Below are 27,261 nucleotides of genomic sequence, written 5' to 3'. Positions count from 1 at the left end.
TAGTGTGAAGTAAAATTTATTCAACAAGTTTAACATCGGATACTAATAAAATAAAACAATATGACAAATTACTGGTATCACTTCCGACTTTTTCACCACGCACAAACATTCCAAAACTTCAAATAAAGGGATCTGTTTGATAAAGAAGATATTGGTCATTTGAAGAGAAGTGAACCAAACAGATGACAACAATAAAAGTCAAGTTCGAGTGATGCACTGTAGCAGAAAGACATTTCATGATCATTTGAACAAAATAATAAACCACAGGTATTTGTAGAAGAACGTCCAAAATAATTAAACCAGCGACCAAAAAAAAAAATAATCTGAGAAATCCTGCTAACAGATATGTTCAGCTTTACAACAAATATAACTAAAGCCATATGACTTATTGTACCTCTAATAAAATTTTCATACATTTAAAGTATTGTTTTCCATTATAACATTGTCACAAAAAAATGATGACAGTCTTTTCAAAGAAAAAAAGCCCAATGCATGTGCTTTATCATGATAAATTAAAACTGAACTTCCTTGCTATTCAAGTACACAAAATGTGACTGTACTTCGCATGTTTATTTCTCAGCAGGTTTTGTTCGAGTTCATTTATATATGCAGGACCAACCATAGCCTCCTCCTGATTCGATTTAAACATTGCATATTCTCTCTATTAACATAAAATTCAAGATTAAAAAAACCAATATATAATAAATTCAACTTAACAGCAAAAGAACACCCAAGTTTTTAAGCATAGTGTATTGTTTAAAAAAAAATACTGATATGCTCACAGTTCTTGAAACACAAGTGAAAAAAATTATACAAATAGAAAAAAACCTCAAGTCTTTTGTAAATGTTGTTAAAAAAAATAATCTGACTAAAATAATTACACATGTAAGTATTAGAACGATAATATGTACAGATATCAAACAGCTGATTACGGGAAAAAGGGAAATCTTGACAATAATTAATCTACAAACTGAGAAATTTTCATTCCCTGATATCAAAGTATTGCATTATAATTGCAATACCAGTACTTCAATCTTAATGAAAGACTTGGTGATTTAGAAACAAAATTTAATTTTTTTGATCTGCTAAGTAAACATTTTTCTATAAATTGCATTTGCTTTTAATCAATAAGCAATATAATATTCAACAGGATTTTTTCTCTTCAATTTCACACATGTGAAATTGATCTAAAGAATGATAAGATGATATAACCATGATGCATATTATATTAATGTGATATAAATGGATATAAATACATGTATCACACGATTACAAACAACAAATCCAAGATGGAGACAATCACAGAAACAGGGCGGGATTGTGTGTGTTTCTATCGGTCACTTAAAAGTCCACTACATCACCATCCAGGGTGTTCTTTAAGTCAACAAAGAGTCCACTACGTAACAATTTGGGATGTTTCTATTGGTCGATTAATACTCCACTAACTCGCTATCTAGACACTCTCCTAGGGATAGTCTATAATTCGCAATCTTTGAAATTCCATGAAAGTGGACCAACGCTGCAGCCAGGACAAACATGTGGAAGATCTGATGACTCTGGAACTAAAAGACAAGAAAAGAAAGTGTTAAATTTGCTAACCAGTGAACTTCATGTTCAAGTATTGCTGATATATTTTTATTAGTGATCTCTTTTATCAAGATTTTTCATCATGCAACAACCAATTTGGTAAGATGGATAAGTTGATTACAAAACACTAGCTTTTTAAAAAAATAAATGTATAAAACATCAATATCTGTTAATGTGTTCTTTTTTCATTATAATAACAGCATGGTAGATTTACAATACTACATTTCCCATGACAAACCATCAATAGTCTTACCCAAATATCAAATTTCCCTGGGAATATTCGCTCTGGAATTCTGAATGCGTAAATCAGTGCTCCAACAATGTACAGGAGTGCCATTAGACAAAGCCATCCCAAGGCCGCGAAATTAACGGCATTGTAGAACCCCTCAATGATCACGTAGTGCATAGCCGGCACAACTCCACTCAGACCAAGGGCAATAAACGTGCCTACAACAGTACAGTATATACCATTCAAATGCAATGAAAAATCAAATGTATTTACAGAAAAAAGAATGTTTCATGTATATATGTATTAACATTAATCATAACTGCTTTAAAATTTTACATTGTTTAGGGTTCTTTTTTTTTTTAAATCGTTTATTTATATTCTGATCTAAATACTTCTATTTTCATTTCAAACATATATGAAATGGAAGAAAAAACCATGTTTCCTACCTGCACGAATTCCTCTAAATTCTGGCTCTGCAAATTTATCCCACAAGGAAACGACGATGCAACAAGTTCCAAGGATGAATATAAGGACGAGATAGGCGATCTTTGGACCGAGACGACAGTAGAAACTATAGTAAAGCCAAGGAACGAAGGATCCCATCGTCAGTAAAGCTATGCCACAGTAGTCCAGCCTGAAAACACAGAATGAGAATTTGTTTACTGAATAACCACTCGATGGATGAATTAGATGTTCAATCAAATGAAAATAAAATTGAACTTTGAGAACAAAAAGCAATTACATATATTTAAATACAAACCTCCGAAAAATTTTGCAGTAATTCTATTTTATTATAGAATATGTACAAGTACACATTACAAAAACAATGGAAAGGCATGCAGGTAAATTATAAGTGGTAGATTATGTTTCTTTTGGCTTTATCAGAAGACCTTTATGTAAACTTTCCAGTGGACTGTTTAAAGGTCTGATACCTCAACCCCTAACATTTCTAGTACATGAAATAACGAAGTTCCTAAATTGTTGGTATTACAAAAGATAATTAAATAATCCAGTATGAACATAAGTAAGTGAGTAATTATGGGTAGATTCTATCAGTATACACTTACTTGTTGAAGAGTCTTCCAATTCTTTCACTATGACAAAATACTGTGTGGAATATCCAGGAGAATCCAAGACACAGAATGGCGCCGGCAAAGAAAGCAGAGAACACCGCCTTCTCCTGCCACTGGACCTCTACAGAGGGGCGGGTCAGGAAGTAGCTGGCTATTCCAATGAAAGCTATCATTCCTAAGGAAAAAATATCAGTTTTAATGATCTGAAAATTTTGATATTGACAGTCTTGTATCAAATGCTTCTATATAGGTTCTGAACAAAAAAGTATTCAGCAAACTTTTTCTTTAATACATCATGTGTTATATACATTGATCTACTGTAGAAGCACATATTTTCGTTGGGTCAAAATTTCGTTGTTTTTTAACCAAATAAAGTTCGTTGGCATTTAATTTCGTCACATCATCATATCTTTGTATTCATTATTACTTTGGTTAAAAATTCGTCATGGATTTAATTTCGTTGATTTCTGCTGCCAACGAAAATAACGAAATGAAATCCTCAACGAATATTTCTGCTTCTACAGTATATTGAAGCTTTGTATTCAACACACTTTTGTTGCTCATCAGAAAATTTATATCGTTTTCTCTGACTTTTAAATCGATTATATATACCGTATTTTTCGGGGCATAGGCCGGTATTTTTTTTCTCCGATGAGCAAGCCCCGGCCTATCCCCCGGGATCGGCTAATCGTAGACTCAAAGTTGAAAAAATTAAACAATAAAATATAAAATCCACTGTTTTTATCCATTGTACTGTTGTAGCAGTTTATTATGAGGGTTGGGTTTTTTTCATCCGTTTGAACTCTTGTTCGACAGTTGTCCTGTTGATAATTTTTGTAATGACATCGTGAGTAATAAAATGTACAGTACTGTAAGAGGTATTTCTTTACAACCCCAATCAAAAGAATTTTTTCCCACGTTCGTGTATGCACCCTGGAAACTATTATTGCGTAGTAAAAAAGAAAACGAAACCGGGTAGAATGTAATATGACGGAATTTTTGTGATTTCTTCATGTCTGCGTTCGTGGGAATTACTGGTCTTGGGTGTAGAATAAATCAAATGCTTTGTGTTTTTACAATTAATTTTCTGTTGGATGAAATAACGGTATTCTGGTGTGGTGTGTATATACAAAGGTGTGAAACCCGTGACTAAAACACAGCCTGGGGGCACGTAGTGTACACCGTTACACTTCATTGCATTAACTGTGTTTTTAACATTACAACTTCTCTGTATAACGGCAAGTCATTATTTAATTAATTAATGGAAAGAACACAAATTAAATATTTTATGTTTGGTATTTCGTTTTCTCATTTATAACGATTACGGGGGATAACTCTATTTAAATATGAAACCTTGTGTTGAGCTAATGGACGCCATACCCCGTATTTACAAGTAGCTTTAAAAAGTATAACTTGATTAAATGAAATTTAGCAATAAGGTATTAATAAAATATAAAAGGTTTGGTAGTAAAATATTATACTTAGTTCTACCAGACAGAACCACGGAGGTTGGTGTTACAATTAAATTTACACTATGTAAAATTACACTACGTAATGATACACCGACGAATACGGAAGAAACCAAACAGCCACAGAACACAGATGTATTTTTGAAAATTGTTTAAAATATATATGGCAAATTTAATTACTTTAATTACTCTTTTGACTTTCTACATCGATATTCTGAAAGTATATACTTAATACGGTGACTTTCTTAATCAGCGGTCATACTTTCACTATAGTAATCATTGATTGAAAATCGGCTTATCCCCCAATTAGGCTAGTCTAAGGATTTTCTTGAATTTTGTCTAAAAATGAGCAATTCGGCCTATGCCCCACATCAACATATGCCCCGAAAAATACGGTATATATAAGTATACGGTAACAGAGTCATACCTAGTAAATGTGACCATATGTTTCCAGTTTCTGTGTGTATTCTGAATATAGATTTGAAACAGACAAGGAAAGAGTTGGTTGGTGGGCGGTGCCCGGTGTGAAGGAAGTCGTTGTCCTGCAACCAGTCAGGGAGGGAGCGGTGGTGCACCACCCTCCATCCAGCCGCCCACACCTTCTTCACAAACTCCTCCGCCTGCTCTGCAGCTTTACAGGTCCCCGACAAAAAATCCTCCATCCTGGAGTGATGAGTTACCTTCAGATCTTCGTCATCTTCATCCTCGTTGTTGTGGCTTCTGAACCGTCTCTGTAAAAATTAATTGGCGTTTATGAAGACACACAAAATCAGTTCACTATAGGACTAATAAGGCTCTTCTCAAACATTGTGATCCCTGATTCTTCTCTGTAGAAATAAATCAAGAGTTTTTAAAGACTGACACAAAATCATTTAAAAACTATCTGACAGACGCATCTGAGTAGGTGTGATTTGGTATGAAATACTAGACATTTGCTGGCTTCACTAGCTCCTCTTGACAAATCTTGATAATCAGTGTAGATTGTAGCAACATGACAACAAAATCTTTAAAATCAATACCATATGTTCCATTGTTATGGTGTTTAAAAGAAACAACCATCGTAATACTTCATCACTTTTTTGTCACTTTCGAAAGATTCATTAAACTTTTCTAATTCTCATTAATTATTCATGCCCTACTTTGATTGGTTCCTTTGCATTTTCATCTGGGAAACCCCACCAATCACAGACAAATATTGCAATAAAATCGTTTGAATGTCTTTTTTTTTTTTTTTAAATTTATTTCACACATTCTGCAGACATACAATGCATGATTATAATGCTTTAAATATAATAATTCAGAAGTGCAAAAAAAAATTTTTTGAGAGAGAAAGAGAGAGAGACACACACACAGAGAGAGAGAGAGACACACAGAGAGAGAGAGAGCGAGCGAGAGAGAGAGAGAGAGAGAGAGGGCTTGAATGTCTTTATATCTCCATCCATGTAAGGGTTTTGCTTCCTTGTTAGTGGATTAAAAATAATCTATTTACTGATATCTAGGAAACTTAAAAAATTTCAATGAGGAGTCTATGGTCAGTTACATGTATAATGTAGTATATGCAAGACTGGCCTTGAATGAATAAAATCATAATGTGCATACATAATCAAAACACTTGTAATTGTACATGTACTTACGAATCTCCTGGTAAACAAAAGTCTTCCCGACTCTGATTTTTGTGAAGCGTCTTTACGAGATAGTGTTAAATCTTCTTCTCCTTCAGAGAAATCACTGTCAAGGGAAATCTGGTTGATGTCGGAATTGTCTATAGATTTGGGCTGTATAATGATCGAGCTCTCAGTCACTGAGCACATGTCAGCACTGTCCGAATGACTGGTGCTGGCCATTCTTTCTTTATCAGTTAGTTTCTTGTTATTGGCAAATGAATTAAGTTACTTTGGTTTGTTGCTACTCCTTTAGCCTGAAATAAGCAACAACAACACATTAGACATGTTACATAAATTTCACAGCATTATTCTTAATGAAAGCATATATTTTGAATAAACAGAAGCATAATAAGCATAGTAAATACATGTACTGAATTTTAAGCAGATAATTTTTTAAAACATAAAATGGCTTAAAGGAGCATGGTCACAATTTTGGTCAAAAATTATTTTTTCGATTTTAATGTTTAAAATGCTTCAGTAAGGCACTTTTAATAGGCAACTAAAATTTGAGTGTCATTTGTTGAGTTATAAGCGAGTTACAGAGCTTACAATTCCTCGCTATGTAAACAAAGCTTTTTGTTTACATTTTGAATGTTGAAGTGAAAATTCCAGTTTTAGACCTAAAATGAATGTGTTAATCGTTAGGAACTGTTTATTTATGCTTAAAATAAATAAGAATATAGATAAATCATCTAGAAAAAGATTTTTTACTGGTATATTGAACCTATGTAAACAAAAACAGGGCAAGAGCCTTGTTTACATGACAAAGAATTGTGAGCCCTGTATCTTGCTTAAAACTCATCGACGGGCATCCAAATTTTATTTGATCATTAGAAATGCATTCATAAAGCATTGTATATAATAAAAACAGACAAATAAAATATGACCAAAATCGTGACCATGCCCCTTTAATAATTAATTGACAAGTACATGTAGTTCCTTTGAATTCAATGTCATAGAATTAAGTGGACAGAGAGATGTTTTTACACACATTTCAACGAAAAATCATTTAAATATTCAAATAAGCACTCAGTGAACCAAATTCACAATTAGAAATAACAAAGGAAAGAAGATCCTGATTGCTGAAGAAAGGTACCACCCTGATCAGGTAAATTCAGGTAATTTTGATATTTTATCATTAATATTTATCTAACATACATATCAATCTACAAAATGCACTCTTACACCTTTCAAGATTTAAGGTAAGTAAAGTTTTAAAGGGTATTAACAGTTAAACATGCATTCTAAACTCGCAAAATTTATCTATAATGTCTACAATTATAGCCAAACAATAAAATGTTGGCAGACATAGACTTGTGAACAAAAGACAGATACAGAAACAAAAACTACACCCCTGATCTTTTATCTTTAAAGGCATGAACATGAAACTAATCCTATCCTATTGTTATTCTATTTACTTAAATATTAATGTACATGTATTTAGCATAAAATATAAGGACCTAAATAAAATATACCATGACAACTTATCTTCTTAATGATGAATTTCTTGCATGATATTTTTCAATACATGTATCACATTTCTCTACCTATAACATTTTTTGATATTTCAACAATTCATTATAAATTAATATTACCGTAAACAGACTGTACATTTATATACTCAACCAATCTCAGTTTGAAATCCCATGTTCATATCTCTAACACTATCAAAACAATCCTTGACATGCAAATTCAGTTGTGTTAATTTATGCAATGTTAAAATATTTTATCTTAATGTCCATCATAATCATGCTTATAAACTCTAAAAATATACAGAGGCATGTGTTGATACTTATATCATCTCATTTAAACTATAAATAGATTTGTGGTCACTTGTTACAAGTATCTGTATTTTGATGAGGACTTTGGACTCCCTATTTCATAACCATAATTTAAATACAATGTACTAACGTAAACAATATTAAACATATTAATTTCATAAGACGTACCGGTACATGTTTTGATACCTGCGTACAGACACACTCATCTTTGATAGAAATAGGTCAGTGTGACAACAAGCTGATCTATAAAACATTTTACACGTGTCTGTGACAGGCTGAAAACATTACCTTGAATTTTAAAGATGAAAAAATCTTCTAAACCATTAACACAATGAAATGAGACATCATTTATTCAGATGGTTTAATTAAAAATTAAACTCAGTTTTTAATGAATTATTTCAAAATTTGGTTTACATAATACTTGGTTGTGTAAGACTGTGATTTGATAACAAAGATCACAACACCTGAATCTGCATGCTTGGTATTCATAAGTGTAAGAACAATGACCAAGCCATTAAACAAAGGACAGATTAATTAAAATACATCCCAACAAACCAGTCAACACAAAAGTACTATTTTCTTGTTTTCCAAGGAAAATTGCCCCCCCCCCCCCCCATTCCAATTTGACATAAAATGAATTACTGTATCTAATTACAAAAAAGAAATAGTCTAAGCAGTGAACTACCATGAACAGTATACTGCAAATGGCACATCAGCATTAATGGTGATCGATAGTTGATAATAAGCACTGTAGTGCAGAATGCACAATAATTCAATTTATATATCTCCAAGCCAAACCATCCTTAATATAACCATTTTACCCCAACCCAAATGCATACTCATTTTAATCTACTTTATCCTTATTCTCTGTTCCCTCTCTTTTAAGCAAAATAATGTCAAGTTATTCAATTATAGAAAAAAATATTTGTAAACCAATCGAACAAAGACCTACCAGTACAAATAATTTATCTTTTGTGTCAGGGTTTTATTTATTTACGAATTTTTTTTTAGTTTGTGCAAATATTTTAAATTTAATTAATAAATACAAATTGAATCTTCATGCATTTATTTAAATTGGGTGATTTTCTTAAACTGTCTTTAATAATATGGAGTCAACACTTACTTAAAGGCATTGAAATTATAATCTGATGAGCATATAAAATTGTGCAAAATTGTTGTTATTCTATCTAATCATCCTTAAAACTTTTTTTAGTATGTTATTAAGTGGAGGGGGACTGGCGCTGGGTCTGACCACTTTTCAAATGTTCCGATTATTCGTCATCAAAAGTTTTGGCCCTAATTCTAGAACAATTTCGGAGAAAGTAGAGGTGTAAAAATACTAGCCAATCAAAAGGATTTAAAGTGGACTGACAATAAAGAGAATTACTGAAATAAGCTTGCTTTCAAAAGAGTTTGTTTTTAAAATAAAGAATCTGAACCTGTATTATTAGATATACATGAGTTTGGCACAGTGAAATTTTTTTCAATTCATTCCTTATATTTTCAAACTCGACGCAAATAGGTTTAACACTCGAATATGACTGCTGATGGGTAAACATGATATATATCATGTATATGGTGCATAATAATTATAGCAGTATACCTGCTATCAGAGACATAGATCATAGTTTTTGTAGTGTAATTATTACTTGTAAACACTGATTCAGTAATTGCATGCAGACTAAATTGATAAATCTGGAAAAAAATTATGATTCAATGCATTTAGCAAGCATTTCATATTCAAAATATGGCTTAAAGTTTTACTTTCATTCTAAAGCTTTCATGAGCGTTATGGTCTAATCATATCGATATATCTAATATGTTGCAATACAACCTTGTGCAGTTGTTTACTTGCCTGTTGAAAATTGATACCAATTGATTCTGAACTGTTTCATAACTTACAAACAATTTTGATTATACCAATCTTTTTTGACTTGCTGGTAAATGTCACATTCAAAGACTAACCTGTCATCCTTCCTATTCAGTTTCTAGTCAGTCAGTGTGTTTATTGTTCACTACCACCTCGTATGATCAGAAAATGGCCAGTGGAGGAAGTGTGAATGACGTTTCGGTAGGAACACAGAAAGTCGTGACGTTTACACCGGAAGTGAAATAAGTAGGACAGTTTACATTGGTGATAACCTGCAATGTAGCGATAAACGAAGAAATATTTTATTGGGATTATTTGAACAAATCTATTCAGGTAATACGTAATATCTTAGCATTCTTACAATAAAACAATGATGTATAATGTTTATACTAACCATAGCATGCTGCAATTTGGCAGTAGTCAGCATGGGGATGCCAACATCCCGATTCTCATGAAGGCAGTTTGTATTACAAATGAACGACTTAATGTACAGCATTTTTCATGATAACAAGTGACAACGAATGGGATAACACGACATGTTAGCACACTGAACCAACGTTTGCATGAATTTGCCTGATTCCAAAGTGGCCCTGGGGGGGGGGGGGGGGGGTGTATTATCCAGAGACATATATAATTTCATGTATAATAGTTACTTTATGTCCCTGGTATATCCCATTAGCCACGTACAGTATCGTTCTGAATTTTCTGCATCTACTAGATTTGTATTAAGATTTTATGAGAAAGAGCATATAAGTTCATTATAAAATCAATAATGGAATAAATAAAATCAAACTAAATTTAAGACATTAATATATATTATATTATATCTATTTTTTAAATAAGACCTTACATGACTATGATTATTCTATTGAGTATAAATTGTTGGAGATATACTGTAGTCTAGCATGTTAAATGTATTTTATACATGTGAATAATCGTAAAGCATTGATCGACATATAACATATTAATTAATTGTCACTTTCAAAAGATAATTATCAAAGCTAGATTTTTCAAATTTTTAGAACTTTATATTGATCACTATTTAGTTTAAACGATTACTGCTTCACCAATGAGTCATTAAAAACTAGTGAGAATACAACAATTAATACATTGTAAGAAACAAAGGATCCAAATTAGAACTCGATCGTACGCTGTATCTGTAATTGATCATTCATGTCAGTCTCTGAATATGGGTTTATTTTCTAGTTTGTCAATGAATCACATACATTATGTACTTCATGTATATATTTTCTAGTTTAGATTCATGAAACTACATATATACATCTGTTTTTGAAAATCCAGATTCAATAAAAAGTGAATAAATTAATGTTTTTATAAAACATTGAATGCACTGGAGCATTCATTTTATAACTGAATGATAACTGATTTATGAATTTTGCTACAGAAGTTTTATGACATTTAAATACATTAATTATTTTAATATCGTCTCATAGTATGATTGGTGACCGTATGAATTATCTTTGTTACGTGCAACATCGCATAAACAATGAGACACTTTAAAATTCAACAGAAGAAACATTTTTCACATTTTTTTTAGAACTTACAAAATATTGAGAGAAAAAAAAACATATATGGAAGACCCAGAAGAGCCAAGAGGGGAATCCCCCTCTGCAGAGGAAGGCCATTCATCCAAGCACAGAAGCTTGATCCGTCCACATTCTGCTAAAGGCAAAAAGCCCTCCAGCCGCTCCAGCACTTCAAGCACACCCGAGCCAACTGTCGGGGGCCTCCGCCGACCATGGTCAGCTCACCCGAAAACCAGGGCGGACGTCTCTAAAAAGAAACTAGTTCGCGACAACTTAAAAAGATCTCACATGAGGCCACCAAACAGACGACAGAAACACAAAGACGAGGAAACCCCGACGGAAGGAAACAAAGCAGACGACACGCAGGTGATTGGCTTGGAATGTGCCGGGCTGGATTACAAGCCCCAGAGATACAAGGTCAGAGATGAATCTGCCGACTATGAGGCGCACGGCGAAGACACTTTGGACCATGGAGTGAACACATTGGTCTCGGGTAATATAATTCGACCCGTTTTCATATAGCTTGCTTTTTTTCAAATCCGAAACTCTTCAGTCTTGTAAATATCATCAAAATAAATGAAAATGAAGCTACTATTTAAAATATTCTTTACAAAGAGTCATCTAGATTCCCCGGGTCTCCGGAGCACAGCTGGGCAATGACCCAGGTCAAGGAAAAAGACGCAAGGTCAGAGACCAAAAAACAGCACCCGTCGTTTGAGACGTGGATCATGCCGTCACCTCACGACTCTGAAGATTACGACACAGACCTGGAAACAGATATGCTCAAAAGTGAGTCTTATTTCAGAGTAGTACAGCATTGTCAGTTACAATTTCTATGATCGAAGTTATAGCTACTTGAAATTTTATTGCGTCGTTTTGTCAGTATACTGGTTTAGATTTGTCACTCTTTTTTTGGTCTTTGGATTTTAAAAATAAAGTTTAACGAAAGTTTAGAAAGAAAGTAAAAGAAGAAAAAAATAGAAAAGGAAAGTTTTAACACACCGCAAAAAATACTTTGTATATTTTGATTATTTAAAAAAGATCTACGATAGCATCGCAACCCGTAAAAGTGAAACTTTAAAATATAAATACTAAACAGCTTTAAAAGGTTATTATAATATGCTTAATATAAAAATCGTATTGTAGAAAATATAATATGTTCAGGTAATGCTTTTTTAATAATGATTTATTATTTACATAAAATAATTGATTTATTATTATATTGATGTTTTATATTGATAGACCATTAAATTTCATTGCATTTGGTTTTTTAACTTCCGTTAAAATGAAACAGAAAACATCAGTGTGTTTTTTTTTTAAAATTGGTATTTCGTTCCGTGTTGGATTCAGTTACTAAATAAATCAACAAGATGATGTTATAATAATTAAGTTAAAAATTGGTATTAAACCAACGACAAAAACTCCTCTATAATTTTATCATTATGTTAAATATATGTACCTGTGCAGATATGGAAGAAGTTAAACAAAAGCTTCTGAAAAAGCAGAAAAAGAAGACGAAGAAAGGAAAGTTGCGCTCACCTTGTCTAACACACCGTGTGTTACACGATTAACCTTACCATGCCGTGCAACTAAACTGTGCATAAACTGCCTGCCAATGACAATTCATGCCATGTAATCAAACGCATGCTATTAAAAACGTTCATCTTATTTTTTACTTCATGATAATACACCAAATAATTGAATAACTTCATTCTAACGATATGTTACAAGTTATTTTATTTACTCTAATGAATTTAATATATGTATATGCTTGAAGTACAAAAAAAATATTTTCTGTCTATATTTTCTTGTTATTGCGATACGACTCACGAACCAATTGTTTGACATTTATTTCTTCAAACTATAAATATTTACTCTTTCTGCATATATAAACTTTGTGAATGACAGAAATTCAACCAAATTGTTAGTACATGTATGTACGTATGCACAATAATGAATTTACGACCAGGTGGTTTTGAAATGCATATCAGGATAAAAGACAGTATATAGAATCATGATTCATATTCATAATATACATACAGTCATACAGATTATATGAAATATCTATGGATGTTTAGAAAGATATATTAACCTCTTTTATTTGGGTTGATTAAAACATCTGAATTGTACTTTGACTAACTGGCATTCATCATCAAATTGAAATCTATCATTTAATGTCAATCCGTGTTCGATTGATCAATATAGTCTAAAAATAAACCAGTATTTCTATTCTCGTTCTTAAAATCTAACGGGTTAAAAGAATTCAACGTTTTAACACTGTTGAGATGATCTAATTTATAAAACAAAAACCAGCAATATTTTTTTCAGACCACAATAACAATAATTCGCGTACATGTAGAACGATTTAATAACAATAAAGTAAAATAAAATATATATTTGTGCTCATTGTTTATAGTTGTAATTTAAAATTATAGAAGCCGATAAGCCTATAGACCCAACGGGGAAAACAACGTACCTCGACCAGTGTAAACGAGACGGTATGTTCTCAAATGAAATTTGATTTGTGTTCAAATTATTTTCCACATTTCTAAATGTCTGAAATCCTGACCTTTTTGTGTACGTTAGCTTTATATGATTCTACTTCTATTTTGATTAAGGTTTGATTCCAGTTTCATATCTCTCTCGTCACCTTGGCGATAGAAATCTACGCATGCGTCATCATTATCTTGGCGGTCTTGCTACGAAACCCGTAGCTAGAGCTTTAGAGGTAATTGTGAATTAAGTTTTAAACGTTTCCTCGGCCTGCAATTACCGGTATTTATTATATATTGATTGTAAGCATAATGTTTTCTTTTTCAAAGTGAAATCTGTAGATGTTTGCATTCAATGAATGTGCGATTCTTTCAAATGTTTTTTCATTGCAAAATTAGAATGCACGCTTTTCTTTTTGAAATAAGTTTTTGATATGATATCCAAATCAAACAAAATTATGCCTGATCAATAAAATCAAACCACTTTTGCATGACATTTTTATCAAATTTAAATTGCCTACAATAGATGGTTCCGTATTTTAATGCAAATTCAACCGCAAATTAGATTTAAAGTATTATCAAAACTTATTTGCTTAGAGCGTTGTTTAATTGATTGAATAATTTTTTTTATCTGAAGTTCAATACAATGACCCTTCTCTTTATTTGTAGTATAATTCAGTGACGTTTTCTTCATTTGTAGTTCAACACAGTGACAGAGAACCTTGACCTAGGGGACAATTACTTAGAGGGAGACGGGGCGGTCTATCTATGTCGTATGCTCAAAGATAATATGTTTATTGTGACTTTGGTGTGTACTTACTCTTTTTTCTCACATTCACAAGGCATTTAAATCAAATTTTAAAGTCAGAATCAATTGAGATTTGCTCTTTACAAACAGATCTGCATTATACAAATATTGACTGGGGTTGAGGGCAACATTGATTATATTAGCCCCCGAGGGACGAAATATTGCCCGACGCGAAGCGGAGGGCAATATTTTCGTCCCAAGGGGGCTAATATAATCAATGTTGCCCGAAAACACAGTCAACATTTGTTTTGTTATATGAAGAAACAAACCAAAATTTAAGAAAGTAATTGAAAACAGATCGCCGTAATTTTCTCAGCTCAACAAAGAATTCACGAATTCAATTTTGTGCAAAGTTCATTTCCAAAATATCCTCAGCATAAAACGGTCCCTGGTGATATTCCGCCGACCGGAAGAATTAAAATACAGATGTTCTACCTGATTTTACTTCACAGTAATTCGCAAATCCTTATATCCGTTATGATAGCAAACCGTCGCATTGCGCGTCCGTTGTTTACTTGCCTTGACTGACTGTCTATTATGACGTCACCTTGTTTTGGAGTCGCGAAGAGTTATTTACGTCATCGTTTACGAATCAACAAATCAGAGGCGATTATTTGAAATAGAGGGAATGTTCTCTAGATATTATTCCTAGCCAGTCAATATCAAAAAAATATTGACCGGTCAATATTTTTCGGACGAGCTAATATTACAGTTATTGACTATTTGTCTATATAGAGTTATATAGTGAGAATATACTACTGAATATAACAAAATTATGTATATCAATTTCATGTATGAGACTATAAACTTATAATATGCATGTGACCAATGATAAACGATAATCCTATTCACTACTGGTTTATTTTTGACAAACTATACATATACTCAATGTAGTACATTTGGGTTTTGTTGTTGTTCTAAGGATATATCCAACAACTTTATCCAGTCACGTGGGGCTAGGGCAGTAGCCAGTATGCTGGAAGTCAACACAACCCTTAAAACTCTCTCACTGTCAGGTAAACGTCGCCATTTTCCAATAAAAATATTCCCCAAATTATTCTTGCTCTTTCTAGTATCCTCCCCCCAAAAGAAAACACATTGTACAAATACGCGAAAACAGTATGATGCACAGTATTTTTTGTTTCAATAAACGGTACTTTAGATACATGTGTATGTAAATTGTAATTCTGTATGGACAAAGTGTATTTTATGAAAATACTTAGTCAAAAAGCATATGACTCCGTAGTATTCAAGTAAATTCCATTCATGTTTCTCAGTTATTTTAAGACCAAACTCTACAATATACTAGTACTAGTATGTTAGCAATCATGGATTGTGCCAACTGGAAATTATTCTGTCGTATGATGTCTGTACATATGTATACTAGTTATATTACGTCCCATCTGGCATTTTTCACTTATGCCAGGCGCATTTGAAGCTTAACAACGAATCCAAACCTTATTTTTACATTAACGTGTAAATATACCCAGCAGGCATTCTAACGTTGATTCAACGTTGAAACAACGTCATGCCTCAACGTTGAAATGACGTTGAATTTTGGTTGAATATGAAAGTTGAATGGACGTTGAAATTTTGACGTTGATTCAACGTTGATATCTGACGTTGTTTCAACGTTGATTTAACGTCTTCTGACGTTGTTACAACGTTTAAATTTAGTTGATATTTGGTTGAAATGCTACAACTGTTTGACCTTGAACACTGATTTTTTTTCGCTAATTGCAGTGAATCATTTTGCCTCAAATTATTTTATGAACAACATGACACCAGAACAAATATCATTAATCAATTTATTCAAGAGAGAAACAGTTAAATAAATTGAAAGTATCACTTAAAATCACTGATGGATAACCTAGCTCACATCTGTAGCCAGCTTTTCACAAAAACATTAGTTTAAGAAGATGAAAAAGAGTAAAATCATTAGTTCTGGTCAAGTGAACGTGAAAAACAGTCAATCTCTTCTCCTTCTTCCACCTCCTCCCACACGCTCCGGGGCATATTTTAGGAATTTAGCCAAATCTTCATTGAATTTTGATTCTGTATACTGTGTATGAGATGTCAATACAGTTTCTGAAACAGACATAAAGGTGCTTTATAATATATGTTCCTCTGTATATATTTTTTTCTTTACATAAAGACAATTCAACCAAAATTGGATCCTTTGATCTGCTCCAGTGGCTTTTTCCTTGCAGATCACGGGATCTAATTTCAATTAGAGTGCCATAAAGATAACACACCATTTTTAAATAGATGTATACTGTAGATTCCTAATTAAACACAAGGAATTAATATCCATGTAAAATTGCCAAAAGCACATCTCACGGATTTTATGATCTCCCTATTAATTTTTGGCAGGTGTTAATTTAATGAATATATATGATAAAAATTATGTGTTCTAGCAATTTGATGCATTAAATAATTGAATCGCAAAATGAAGTAATCATGAAAAATGAGGAATCTACAGTACTCTGCGTCTGCACCAACTAATCAAATTATGTTTTAATTGTTTCAATCTACATGTACTACAAATGAGAAATTTGACAGTAGTAAAAATCAGAAAACATTTTACCTTTTATAAGGAGGTAGAGTTGGGAGGAACCAAAAGCTTTCTTTCCCCGTTTTCCCTTCATGTTTAGACCAGCCATGTACGAGTTTGTCATAGTTCTGAAAATAAATTGAAATATGTCATACTTCAAATACTTAGTATTTCATATCACTCTGAATACAATGTCATACATTGATTTTTTCAATTAATGATCTTTAATTATTCAGTAACATCATTCTTTATTTACCTTAACATTGCTTTCTTCATGTGGTCAGTACCATCTGTACCTCCAATCTTTTGAAGCAAGAATTTCTGAAATGCAATTGTTCATTTTCATTCATACTTTCAGTTTGTAGTGTTACTGCAATATATAAATTTACATTCCAAATATTTTTTGCATGTAAAGTGTGTGAAAAGATACTGAAGTAATAAGACCGTAACACACAAACGGAACTCAAAAAACTCGTATTACAAAACGGCTTCGATCAGTTGCCTGGGTACACTTATTGAGTATTAAAACTTGCATCGTTATGTTGGAGACCAAAGATCAACGACAACAATAAAATCCCAATTCTATTTATAGTTTCACTCTTCTGTTAACTTGTACGTAAATCGGAAATTCTCTTAGTTAACTCGTCCAAAGAGTCATTCGTGATACGTGTGAACTATCGTACATAACATTACTAACGTTAGTGGTGAAAAAAAAAATAAAAACACCACAAAAAACACCAAAAACTTAAAGACATTTTCAAGGCTAACAATACTTTGATATTATTAGACTAATGTAAGTTGGAGATCGATCAATTTTTACATGCATTCTCTGTTCGTTAGTGGTGAATTCAAAAACACGCGCCATGCGGTTAAGCATTTTTTTCTAGCTTGAAAAAAATAAAAACATTATACAACATGCATTATATAATTGAAAGAAACACTTACTTTACTATTTTAGAGGATGAAATCCAAAATGTCCTTGTATTAAAGGTCGATGTAGAATTTATAAATGCTGCTCCTCACGGTCTCAAGTTTGGATTGGCGTTCAAAATGGCTTCCCAGCTAGGATATCTTATCCCCAGCTGGACACTGGTTCTTTGTTTCAGTTGGCGCGGTAATTTGTTCGCGCCAGTAATTAATACTTGTCTGGCCAGCATGCGCTTTCAAGCTGAGCAGATATGGAGGATGTGCAATAGATCAATGGCTATCGCGCACCTTGCCGCATAATTTGTTTACATGCGCTAACTTTCGCCATAACTGAATTTATTTCACTATCAACAGTTTTATTCATTAACACTATATATATAAATGATTCATAAAGTTACTTAAATCATTTCAAGCTGTGTAGATATTTGGGGGGGGGGGGGGGGGGGGGGGGTTACAAGATCAATGCCTATCGCGCGCTTTCCGCATACATGTAAATTCATTACATGTGCGATTTTTTGCCATCACTGATGATGTTTTTTCACTTTTTATGCCCACAAATTACAGAATTCAATAATTACACGAAATTATGAAAAATACAATTTTATAAATATATGTATGAGAAATTTGGTCGATATTGGTCAGAATATCTGACGTCTAACTAACGTTGAAAATTTGTCATGTTGATAACGTCTTTTTCTTCAACGTCGCACAACGTTGTATTTTGGTTGATCAACGTCGTCAACCATGATCAACGTATTTTCAACGTTGGTACAACGTCGTATGCCTGCTGGGTAATAACTACCCTTCTTGGTCAACATCATATGCATAGTTCTTACCTCTACACGGTTTTACCCCATACTTTACATTAAGATTGATAACTAGTACGATCTGCAACATTAGGACCTGGTTGCACTCAATCAATGCTATAAAAACGTTTTGCGTTATAAGAAACTACAACTACAAAAACCAGTATAGAGAAACACTGATTTTATGTTTACAAATACAATGCTCAGGCCTGGGTATTTCAGATCTTAGATTTGTCTCTGTTTACAAGGCAACCAACTCTGTGATAGAGACGCCCAGTATTTCATGGAGGCCTTAAAGAACAACAGCTCTCTGACGTCACTGGACCTCAGTAACAACGAGTTTGGGGAGGCCGGTGGGACGTACATAGCTGCTGCTTTGGTGTGTTTTTGTTCACCAACAAAACAGTATCATTATAATTTTTGCTGCAAGCGTTTGTGCGAATTTTTGTAGAAAAATAAAAAAAAAATTAGTATTTATTAAAACGAAATTATATCAGAGAATGATTCATAATGACAAATACCGATGTACCACATTTATAATTTCTTACGAAAGTTAAATAGATCATGCTCAAAATTAAAAAAAAAAGGGATCGGAACGAAATGCAAAAAACTGAATATGACTGAAAAGAAAGAAATTTTCTCTTAGTCAAGAAGCAGAAAATACCGATTCTTTATGTCGTCGATAATTGAGCGTGTGTAAAAGCCTGTGTTGAATAAGGCCTTGATTTTGTATTAATGTAGGTTGGTAATGAAAGTATAACTGATCTCGATCTCAGCTGGAACTCATTACGCAACAAAGGAGCTGAGGCCATTGGCAAAGCTTTATCTGTGAGTAGTTTTGTTATTTATTAGTAGTATTATAAGTCCTTTTTGTAATAAGTTAACCATTGCAAACCCTGACCTTTGGAAGACCATGTTGCAAGATTCTTTCTGAATGTATGCAATGACGGTTTATTGTAAGATTTTATTAATTTACAAAGTCTATACTTACAGCATCGTTACCATTGAATGTTATCCGTAAGACAAACACTGGGGACCTTTAAGATAGAAACTTGGTTCCTTCTCTATCTTTTTATATAAAACATCAAGTTTTGATGTCAATTTGTGTCGATATTTCAGACCAACCAGGTGCTAGAAGTGTTGGACGTTTCTTGGAACGGGTTTGGAATGCCCGGATGTCGAGGCTTACAGCTAGGATTGCGTGTCAACTCCAAGCTTAGGGTCCTTGACATCAGGTCGTTAAATGCTTTAGTTTCGGTGATATTTCACTCATATAATAATTTACACAGTACAATTTAATGATTATAAATTTAAATTTATTTCGAGTGTTTATCATTCTTTTGCACACAATCCTTTTTTGCAGAATATTTTATGGAGCTTATCACTTGCAGCTCGTGATAAAAAAAACCCAGAAAATATTGTAAAATGAACCATTTTCTCTATATTTACACAGCAATAACCGTATAAACAAGAACTGCGCAAAAGAGTTATCCTTAGGTCTCAGCAAAAACTTTGGTTTAGAAACACTACTGGTGAGTATTCAACCTGTATGAGAACACTCACAAGTTGTCATTGTGTCGGAAAAATAAAATATATCGGAGAAGGCTTTTATTAAGGCTGTTGGGGTGGGTGGGGGGGGGGGGTGAATTCGTTAGGTTGATACGGTCTTCGAACAATCTTTCACTCAAATCTGTATGTCTCTGTGATATACTAATTACTGTGACAAAGGGCATGAACGGCATCCCAATTTTACATAAATGAGATAAAGATAGTCCCACAGTTGATAATTTAGGCTTATTGGCTGTAAACTATGGTTTACGTTCCGTAAAATATACTTTACAAACCGAAAACCATAGTTAAAGACCTTACATTTTATTTGACATCTCATCTGCGCTAGCCAAGGGTTTTCGGTCCACTCCGCTCCCCATAAACCCTTCGGAGTGGACTAAAAAGCTCTTGGGTAGCGAAGATGTTGACATTTGTAAACCATTGTTAACTTAACGCTTAATCTAATCTAAACTTAACTTAATCTTTGTCTCAGAAGTGTAAACTACAAATAACACTGATTCAAATTACGTAAAAGTGGTTATTTACGCTCAGCCTGGTGGTTAAGTAAGCGTTTTCTATAGTCAAATGATACGCTTGTGTATTGAAAACGCGGATTTTTGATTTAACATTCTAAAGTTTTAATTTTACCATACGCGGGGGGGTATTTCCCGCGATTCTAGTAACTACAGTGTAATTTGCTCACATTCGTAAATAACCACTATTAAAGTATTTGCAATTGCAAAAAATAGTTTATCTTATCAATATTTCACGATAGATATTTCCCGATTTCTAAACTACAGTAAAAAATCAAATATATATTTATTTACAAATCTTAACTATGTTACCAAACGTAAATTATGGTTCGCAGATATAAATCTATGTTCATTAAATCGTTATCATAGTTTATGGCTCACAAACTGTAATTTACAATTGATGAACCTTAGACTACATCATCAACTGTGAAACTATGTTTAGCCCATTTTCGTGGATTTAGCGTACCACAGACATATGATTAAACGTTTCTATACAAAAGAAACCAATTTGAAAAATAAAAAGAAAAAAAGAAAAAAGTATCCATACACATATAAGTCAATGACAATGTTTCTGAAAAACTAAGGATTTAAAGCACATATTAGTACAACTTGTATAGGTATGTCATCCAAAGCCTTTTATAATTATAATTATTTTTTCAGATGAATTTGAATGCTTTGACAGATGAAGGAATAGAAACCATTCTAAAAGCTGTCAATCAAAATCAAACCCTTACATACGTGTCACTGCAGGTATTTATTCAAATATTTCATTAAATAAAGTATTAATTATATGCATGTTATGCATATTTCCCTTGTTATTCATTGCCCAAAACCACACCCTCTCTTTAAAAAAATTGGTTAATCCAATTATACCTCTTTTCATAACTAAAATAAATGCCCCTGTTTTGCATATACATGTATTTCTTTAAATATTATAATAATGTGCATTGAATCCAAAAAAGGTTTTGTCACATTGAGCTACTCTGTTAATTTAAGTCACAGTTTACAACTAATAAAGTACATGTACCTATTAATATTACTCGCCTCATTTATATCACCATATGCATTACTTATTTTTGAAGCGTAAATTTTTGACTGCTTTAGCTCTCAATTCTCTCAACGTACTTATTTGACACATGTTGACTTTTGTGTGATGTAGATTTCATGCTGACACTAGGCACAAGCACCTGTATGTTTCAAAAATTCAAAGTAAGGTATTGTAACACGATGCATGTCTGTTGTAACTTGCACCAAAGCAGATTTGCTTTTACAACTATATCAAAGTCATCCACTTCATATGAAAGACACATACTTTTAAGTGATTGTCTTATTTTGACTCATAAATGCATTTTGTAGAATAATTTTGAACAGAAATTAATCATGACTGTACAGTCATACGAACGCTTAGGGTTAGTGGTCATTATGCCTACATATAAAATATATACAGGTTTCATTTATAAAAAGATATATATTCATTTAAAGGCATTACTAGTATTCAGAGATAAAGAAAATTCCCAAGAATAGTCAGTTTGAGGTTATATTTATTTAAATCAGTGTTACATAGACCAATATATGCTCTCGGATCTGCGATAACATATCAATACAAACACTGTCAATAATAAAAATTGTTAAATAAATTTGTTATTTAGCCCTCATTTTCTTTCAGTTTTAATGCGCAGATGCTTTGCTCTTAAAAATCGATGAATAAATTTGTAATTAAAACAATATCAACATCAAGTTATATTTAAAAACATACAAAACAAACAAAAGGATTTCATCTTTTAATGTACATGTATACATATGACTGTATGTTTGAATGATTAAGATCATTAGTTGTGAAAATTAATTAAAATATACTGTGGTTTCGTCAATTTTTGTGGATTTTACAAAACATTAAGGACACATAAATTCGTACTTAACGGCTTTACCAACTATAATTGATGACGTATTTCTTTCTTCGTCGGCCATTTATATTTTTGGATCTGGCAAAGGGCGAAATTCACAAAAATTAGTACTCAACATATAATGACGAAACTGCAGTATACGTAAAAGAAATTTTATAATGGTAGTGATGATAAAGACAGGGATTTGAATGATTTGAAAACCCCCCACAACATTTTAGCATGAAAACGTCATTAATCAATGAGAGACAGCCAAGGTTATTGTTTTTACACGATACGTTTTACTGGTTGTAATGTTGTTACTTAATGATATACAGAATGCTCAAGTGTTCATTGATAATTTCAGAACTGTGGGGTAAGTAATGTATGAAGGAATGAGAACAACAAAATGGATCCTACTCATTTTATTAGTATGATTATTACATAAACAGAGATGACGAGCTTTAAAATATTTGATTTCTAGTAAGACGAAGTCCTCCTTAGGTGATTTTTCTCTCTCACTTAATTTGATAAATACGTAAAATGCCTCTATTATAAATAACGATCTTTATCACAAAAAGCAATTTGATACAGTTTTAAATGTTGTGAAGTATGTTTTGAACCTATAAACAAAATAGAAGAAGTTTTAAACCAAATTTGAGTTATAATTGCAATCTGTTCGACCACAAATTGTTAATGAATAAAATCACAAGTACCAAAAAAAAGCCCAAGTAATAATTTGATAACAGCATGTTAAATTTATGAAATATTTTTTAATATTTGTTTTGAATTCCAGTCTCATATCATTAGATTGTTTTGCATGTGTTAAGACCCCTAATTATATAGGATCTAGATGTACACGTATATATTTGCATGCTGTACTATCCTTCTTCCAATATCCAGACTTCTTTTGATATTTTTTGTACTATTCTTTATTACAGAACATGCAATGTTTAATCATATAATAAGCAGATATGTCTACTTTCTAAGGTTTGTTGTAGATAATTGTGAATCCATAGACAATTAACGTCTTACTTGTAGGGTTAGATCATGAAGCAGATGAGCGGAACTCTTTTTTTCATTACAAATCAAAATCCCTTTTATTAAATTCAGGGTCTCGTTGGCCTAGAAAACCGTCTTTTCTTTACTGTAGAGTAGTAAACTTAAGCCCCTTCTCCATTTTGAGCTGGATCCATTTTTAGATAGAAATGGTGAAACACTGGACGGGTTACATGCAGTGGTTTTTGCCTGTCACCAAAGGTGTATTGATATATTGTTCGAGTATGCACATAACGCCAGGTTACCATAGGAATATTAACAAATGCGTCTTCTACTAATTTGTTTAAAACAGTATGGATAGATAGAATATTAATTAAACTTACCAAATATTACCAAAGAGTTGTATACTGGTATTGCTAGGTAAAAAAGACTGGCAAGATTAGAATCGTATTCAATGTATAAACATCCTACTTTTATAATCTTTATTCTACATTAAGCAGAAATTTGTTTCTTTGTTGCATATGTCGTTGCAAGATAGTTATTTTTGCTGGATGTAAATGTCACGTATGATCTAATGTTTTGAGTTCACTATTTTGCGTTTTGTGTTGGTTGAAAGTTTGTTTTCAAAATCAATGGTTTGATAAGTTTTGGTGCAATTACTTGATATATTTTTTCAGTTAAAATCTTCATAAAATGAAATAATGCTAAATGTAAATAGCAATAGAATAAAAAAGCATGACAGAAATTAAGTGTTTGTAGATGATAGAAAATACCATTAGATGAAAATAGAGATACCCACCCAATTACCTCAAATTCAAGTGTTGTCTCTAATACGTTTGTGATTTAAAGATGAGATTTACAATTCAATTATTAATAATTATTGATAAGTATTTCAAAGTATAAATTTTAATTCCAAGCATACAAACTCAAGTTTATCTAAACCATTGTTTGATAAGTGTCTAACAACTGAACATAATACATGTATATTTTTTTTTATTTAAAGTTCATTTTTTATGCAGGAAATGAATATCAACATAAGCAATTACAAACGGATACAACAAATGGAGAGTGAAAAAGACATCACCATTCTGCACGGAGGCCTAGGTGGAGTTCAAAGATACACGGTGAGCTTAAATACATGCATATATGACCCTCCAAGTGTCGCTTTTAAGTACATGTAAATCTCCTCAGCAATGACATTTCCTATACAATTTAAAACAAAAAAGACGTAAAGATCTTTACTTTATGTGTGCAGTCGTTTTTGTCGATTGTTTATTTATATATGTTTCCTCTTCCAATCAATTTTAGAAGGAAGAATAAAACAATTGTTGTTTTTCTATAAAAGATATTTTGTCCTCCTTTTGATTTTGAAAAGTATAATTAAATCCAACCGTTTTGTTGTAAAAAATGGTTTTGATGTATATTTTTTTTCCTTCTTTTAATTTTGAAATGTATAAAAATAAATGTTACCAGTATTTTAGTGAAAGTTAAAAAAATCAACACTTTTGTGTAAATCTTTCTTTAATATATGAATAGAATCATCTTCTTTATTCAAATTATAAGAAACAATCTAATAAATCATTTTATGATTTTTTGAATACCTCAGCCACAGACTAGCGTACTGAAGGTACTATCCAAGTTCCTGAAGGAACACAAGATTGACCTGGAGGGAGCCTTGAGACAACAGGACAAAGACCACAGCGGCAGCCTACAGCACGAGGAGGTCAAACTGGCCTTCAAAGAGGCCGGCTTGAGGCTTACTAATGTGAGATTATGTTTGAATAAGATTATGTTTTGATATTTTTTTTATCATGAACATTCCTTTAGATTCGAATTAAATTTTTTAACAACTGTTACATATAAGCCCACCCACAAAGTAAATTTTGCTTTAAAGAATGTTAAATGTTAATTTAAGTTCAGTTTACCATCTTTTCGAAAAAAAATGTGATACTATGTTTGTATAACATGTAATATGTGTATTACAACGTCGTTTTTGACGAATTTCAACAATTTTGCAGAGACAGATTGATACATTGGTGGAGGAAATTGACGTCACACATTCAGGCTCTATAAAATGGGAGTAAGTCAGTATATTCTGTGTAAAATTTATCATTTATCAAAAAGTTAAATATCTTTTCAGAAATAGCCATCTGCAGATATTTAAAACTCATCAAGCCAACAAATTCAGAGCATTGTTCTATGTAGGGGATAGCAACTCCTAAATACAAAATTTCTCTCTTAAACATTTAATTTTCCTGACTCTTATTATTGGTTTAGAAAAATTAGTAAACTGGAAATATAATGTATCTATATTTATTACGTTTTGCATTTTTATTACTATCAGTGATTTTAGTACCTTGATTTTTTTAATTCTTAAACAGAGACATACTGACCGGGCAAGTCTTGACTGAATACAATAAAAGGAAGACTTCTAATGCCTACAAAATTGCTGAAGTGGATCAAGACACGCTGTTCAACAATATGAAGAGGAGACAGCTCACTGTTATATAACTTAAAGTCTTTGGAAATGACAGAAGAGGAAAGACTTCAGTATTAACTTATCTTCAATAGCTATATGACGTTAAGAATATACATGTATATGTGATGGTTGTAATCTAAATCAATTTAAAATGTATTGATAGCAAGAATAAACTTAATACTAGTTTTTAAGATAGTGAATAAATATGGATGGTTATCACTTTCTCTCACTACAGTAAATGGTTAAATTACTAATTCTGATTTCTGCTATAATACTTGATTTGGGCGACTAAACACTATTTCATTAACAAAATCTTTAAGATGGTTTGAATTATTTATCTGTTAATAGTTATAAGAAGTGTAACAATTAAGGGGAACTTGAATTTCCTTCACGTATGTGCATTTATTAAAAGACTGATCTAATCTTATAATTAAAAGTCTAATTCATCTATCATGCATTTCATCCACCTCATGTATTCTAATGAATTTGCATTTACATGTAATTTGATTGACTCCTTGCATTTATTTTACTTGAAGCTGTTCTTTATTTTATTTATTATAGTTTAATATCTGTTCACGTCTTCCACTAGCTCATGTGTAGTCACAGTTTTCTTGCCAGATATTATCTCTATCAGTATTAGTTATTTAATGTTTTAAACTTTAGCAAAAAGTTCATTTACCACACACACAAACATAAGTGATGATGTAAATGGTGTGTGTTAAAAGAATAAAAGCAGTGTGAAACATAGTGCTTACATTGCAAGCTTTTTAAGACCAATGTTGATTAAAAAAATTTTATGTTGCATGATTCCCTTAGCACTACTGATGGTTAATGAACTGAAGGAAAATATGGTAGTCATTGTTCATACTAATGAACATAATAGAATCTTAATTGCAAATTCAAATTGTTAAGTATTGTGCACATGCTCAATGGTCATGTATTTGAATCTATTTGTAAAAAAAAGAAAAGAATAATTACTGTCATGATTGAATTAAACAAAAATATCGAAAAACGA

The 27,261-nt window shown here is 32.1% G+C and overlaps 3 protein-coding genes across 9 annotated transcripts; 1 reads left to right on the top strand and 2 right to left on the bottom strand.

Annotated features, from left to right (window-relative positions):
• On the bottom strand, positions 1-9,903 carry LOC105337101 (adiponectin receptor protein). Its single transcript, XM_011441672.4, has 7 exons — positions 9,769-9,903; positions 5,993-6,276; positions 4,786-5,089; positions 2,884-3,064; positions 2,263-2,450; positions 1,841-2,034; positions 1-1,562 (listed from the first exon to the last, which is right to left on the bottom strand). Exons 2-7 carry the CDS (start codon positions 6,200-6,202, stop codon positions 1,431-1,433), a joined length of 1,209 nt encoding a protein of 402 aa, XP_011439974.1. The 5' UTR covers positions 6,203-6,276; positions 9,769-9,903; the 3' UTR covers positions 1-1,430.
• LOC105338751 (leucine-rich repeat-containing protein 74A) lies at positions 9,893-27,261 on the top strand. 3 transcript variants are annotated; one of them, XM_034448667.2, is made up of 18 exons: positions 9,893-10,006; positions 11,232-11,713; positions 11,836-12,009; positions 12,688-12,744; positions 13,656-13,718; positions 13,839-13,948; positions 14,413-14,520; positions 15,443-15,536; positions 19,056-19,186; positions 19,549-19,635; positions 19,927-20,042; positions 20,261-20,339; positions 21,549-21,638; positions 23,136-23,144; positions 24,787-24,891; positions 25,374-25,532; positions 25,786-25,847; positions 26,149-27,261. In XM_034448667.2, the coding sequence occupies exons 2-18, from the start codon at positions 11,266-11,268 to the stop codon at positions 26,276-26,278; spliced, it is 2,022 nt and encodes a 673-aa protein (XP_034304558.1). In that variant the 5' UTR covers positions 9,893-10,006; positions 11,232-11,265; the 3' UTR covers positions 26,279-27,261. The 3 variants fall into 3 exon arrangements, with proteins under 3 accessions (XP_034304558.1, XP_034304561.1, XP_034304559.1); XM_034448670.2 differs by lacking the exon at positions 12,688-12,744; XM_034448668.2 differs by lacking the exon at positions 23,136-23,144.
• Positions 16,312-18,333, bottom strand: LOC117683227 (uncharacterized). Of its 5 annotated transcripts, none has more exons than XM_066081503.1 (4): positions 18,020-18,333; positions 17,331-17,395; positions 17,108-17,202; positions 16,312-16,608 (listed from the first exon to the last, which is right to left on the bottom strand). In XM_066081503.1, exons 2-4 carry the CDS (start codon positions 17,348-17,350, stop codon positions 16,490-16,492), a joined length of 234 nt encoding a protein of 77 aa, XP_065937575.1. In that variant the 5' UTR covers positions 17,351-17,395; positions 18,020-18,333; the 3' UTR covers positions 16,312-16,489. The 5 variants fall into 5 exon arrangements, with proteins under 5 accessions (XP_065937575.1, XP_065937573.1, XP_065937572.1 ...); XM_066081501.1 differs by lacking the exon at positions 18,020-18,333 and adding an exon at positions 17,608-17,701; XM_066081500.1 differs by lacking the exon at positions 18,020-18,333 and adding an exon at positions 17,556-17,670.

Source organism: Magallana gigas, chromosome 4, assembly GCF_963853765.1.
Source record: "Magallana gigas chromosome 4, xbMagGiga1.1, whole genome shotgun sequence".
In the NCBI taxonomy this organism is placed as follows: Eukaryota; Metazoa; Mollusca; class Bivalvia; order Ostreida; family Ostreidae; genus Magallana; species Magallana gigas.
This window is presented reverse-complemented; position numbering and strand designations above follow the sequence as displayed.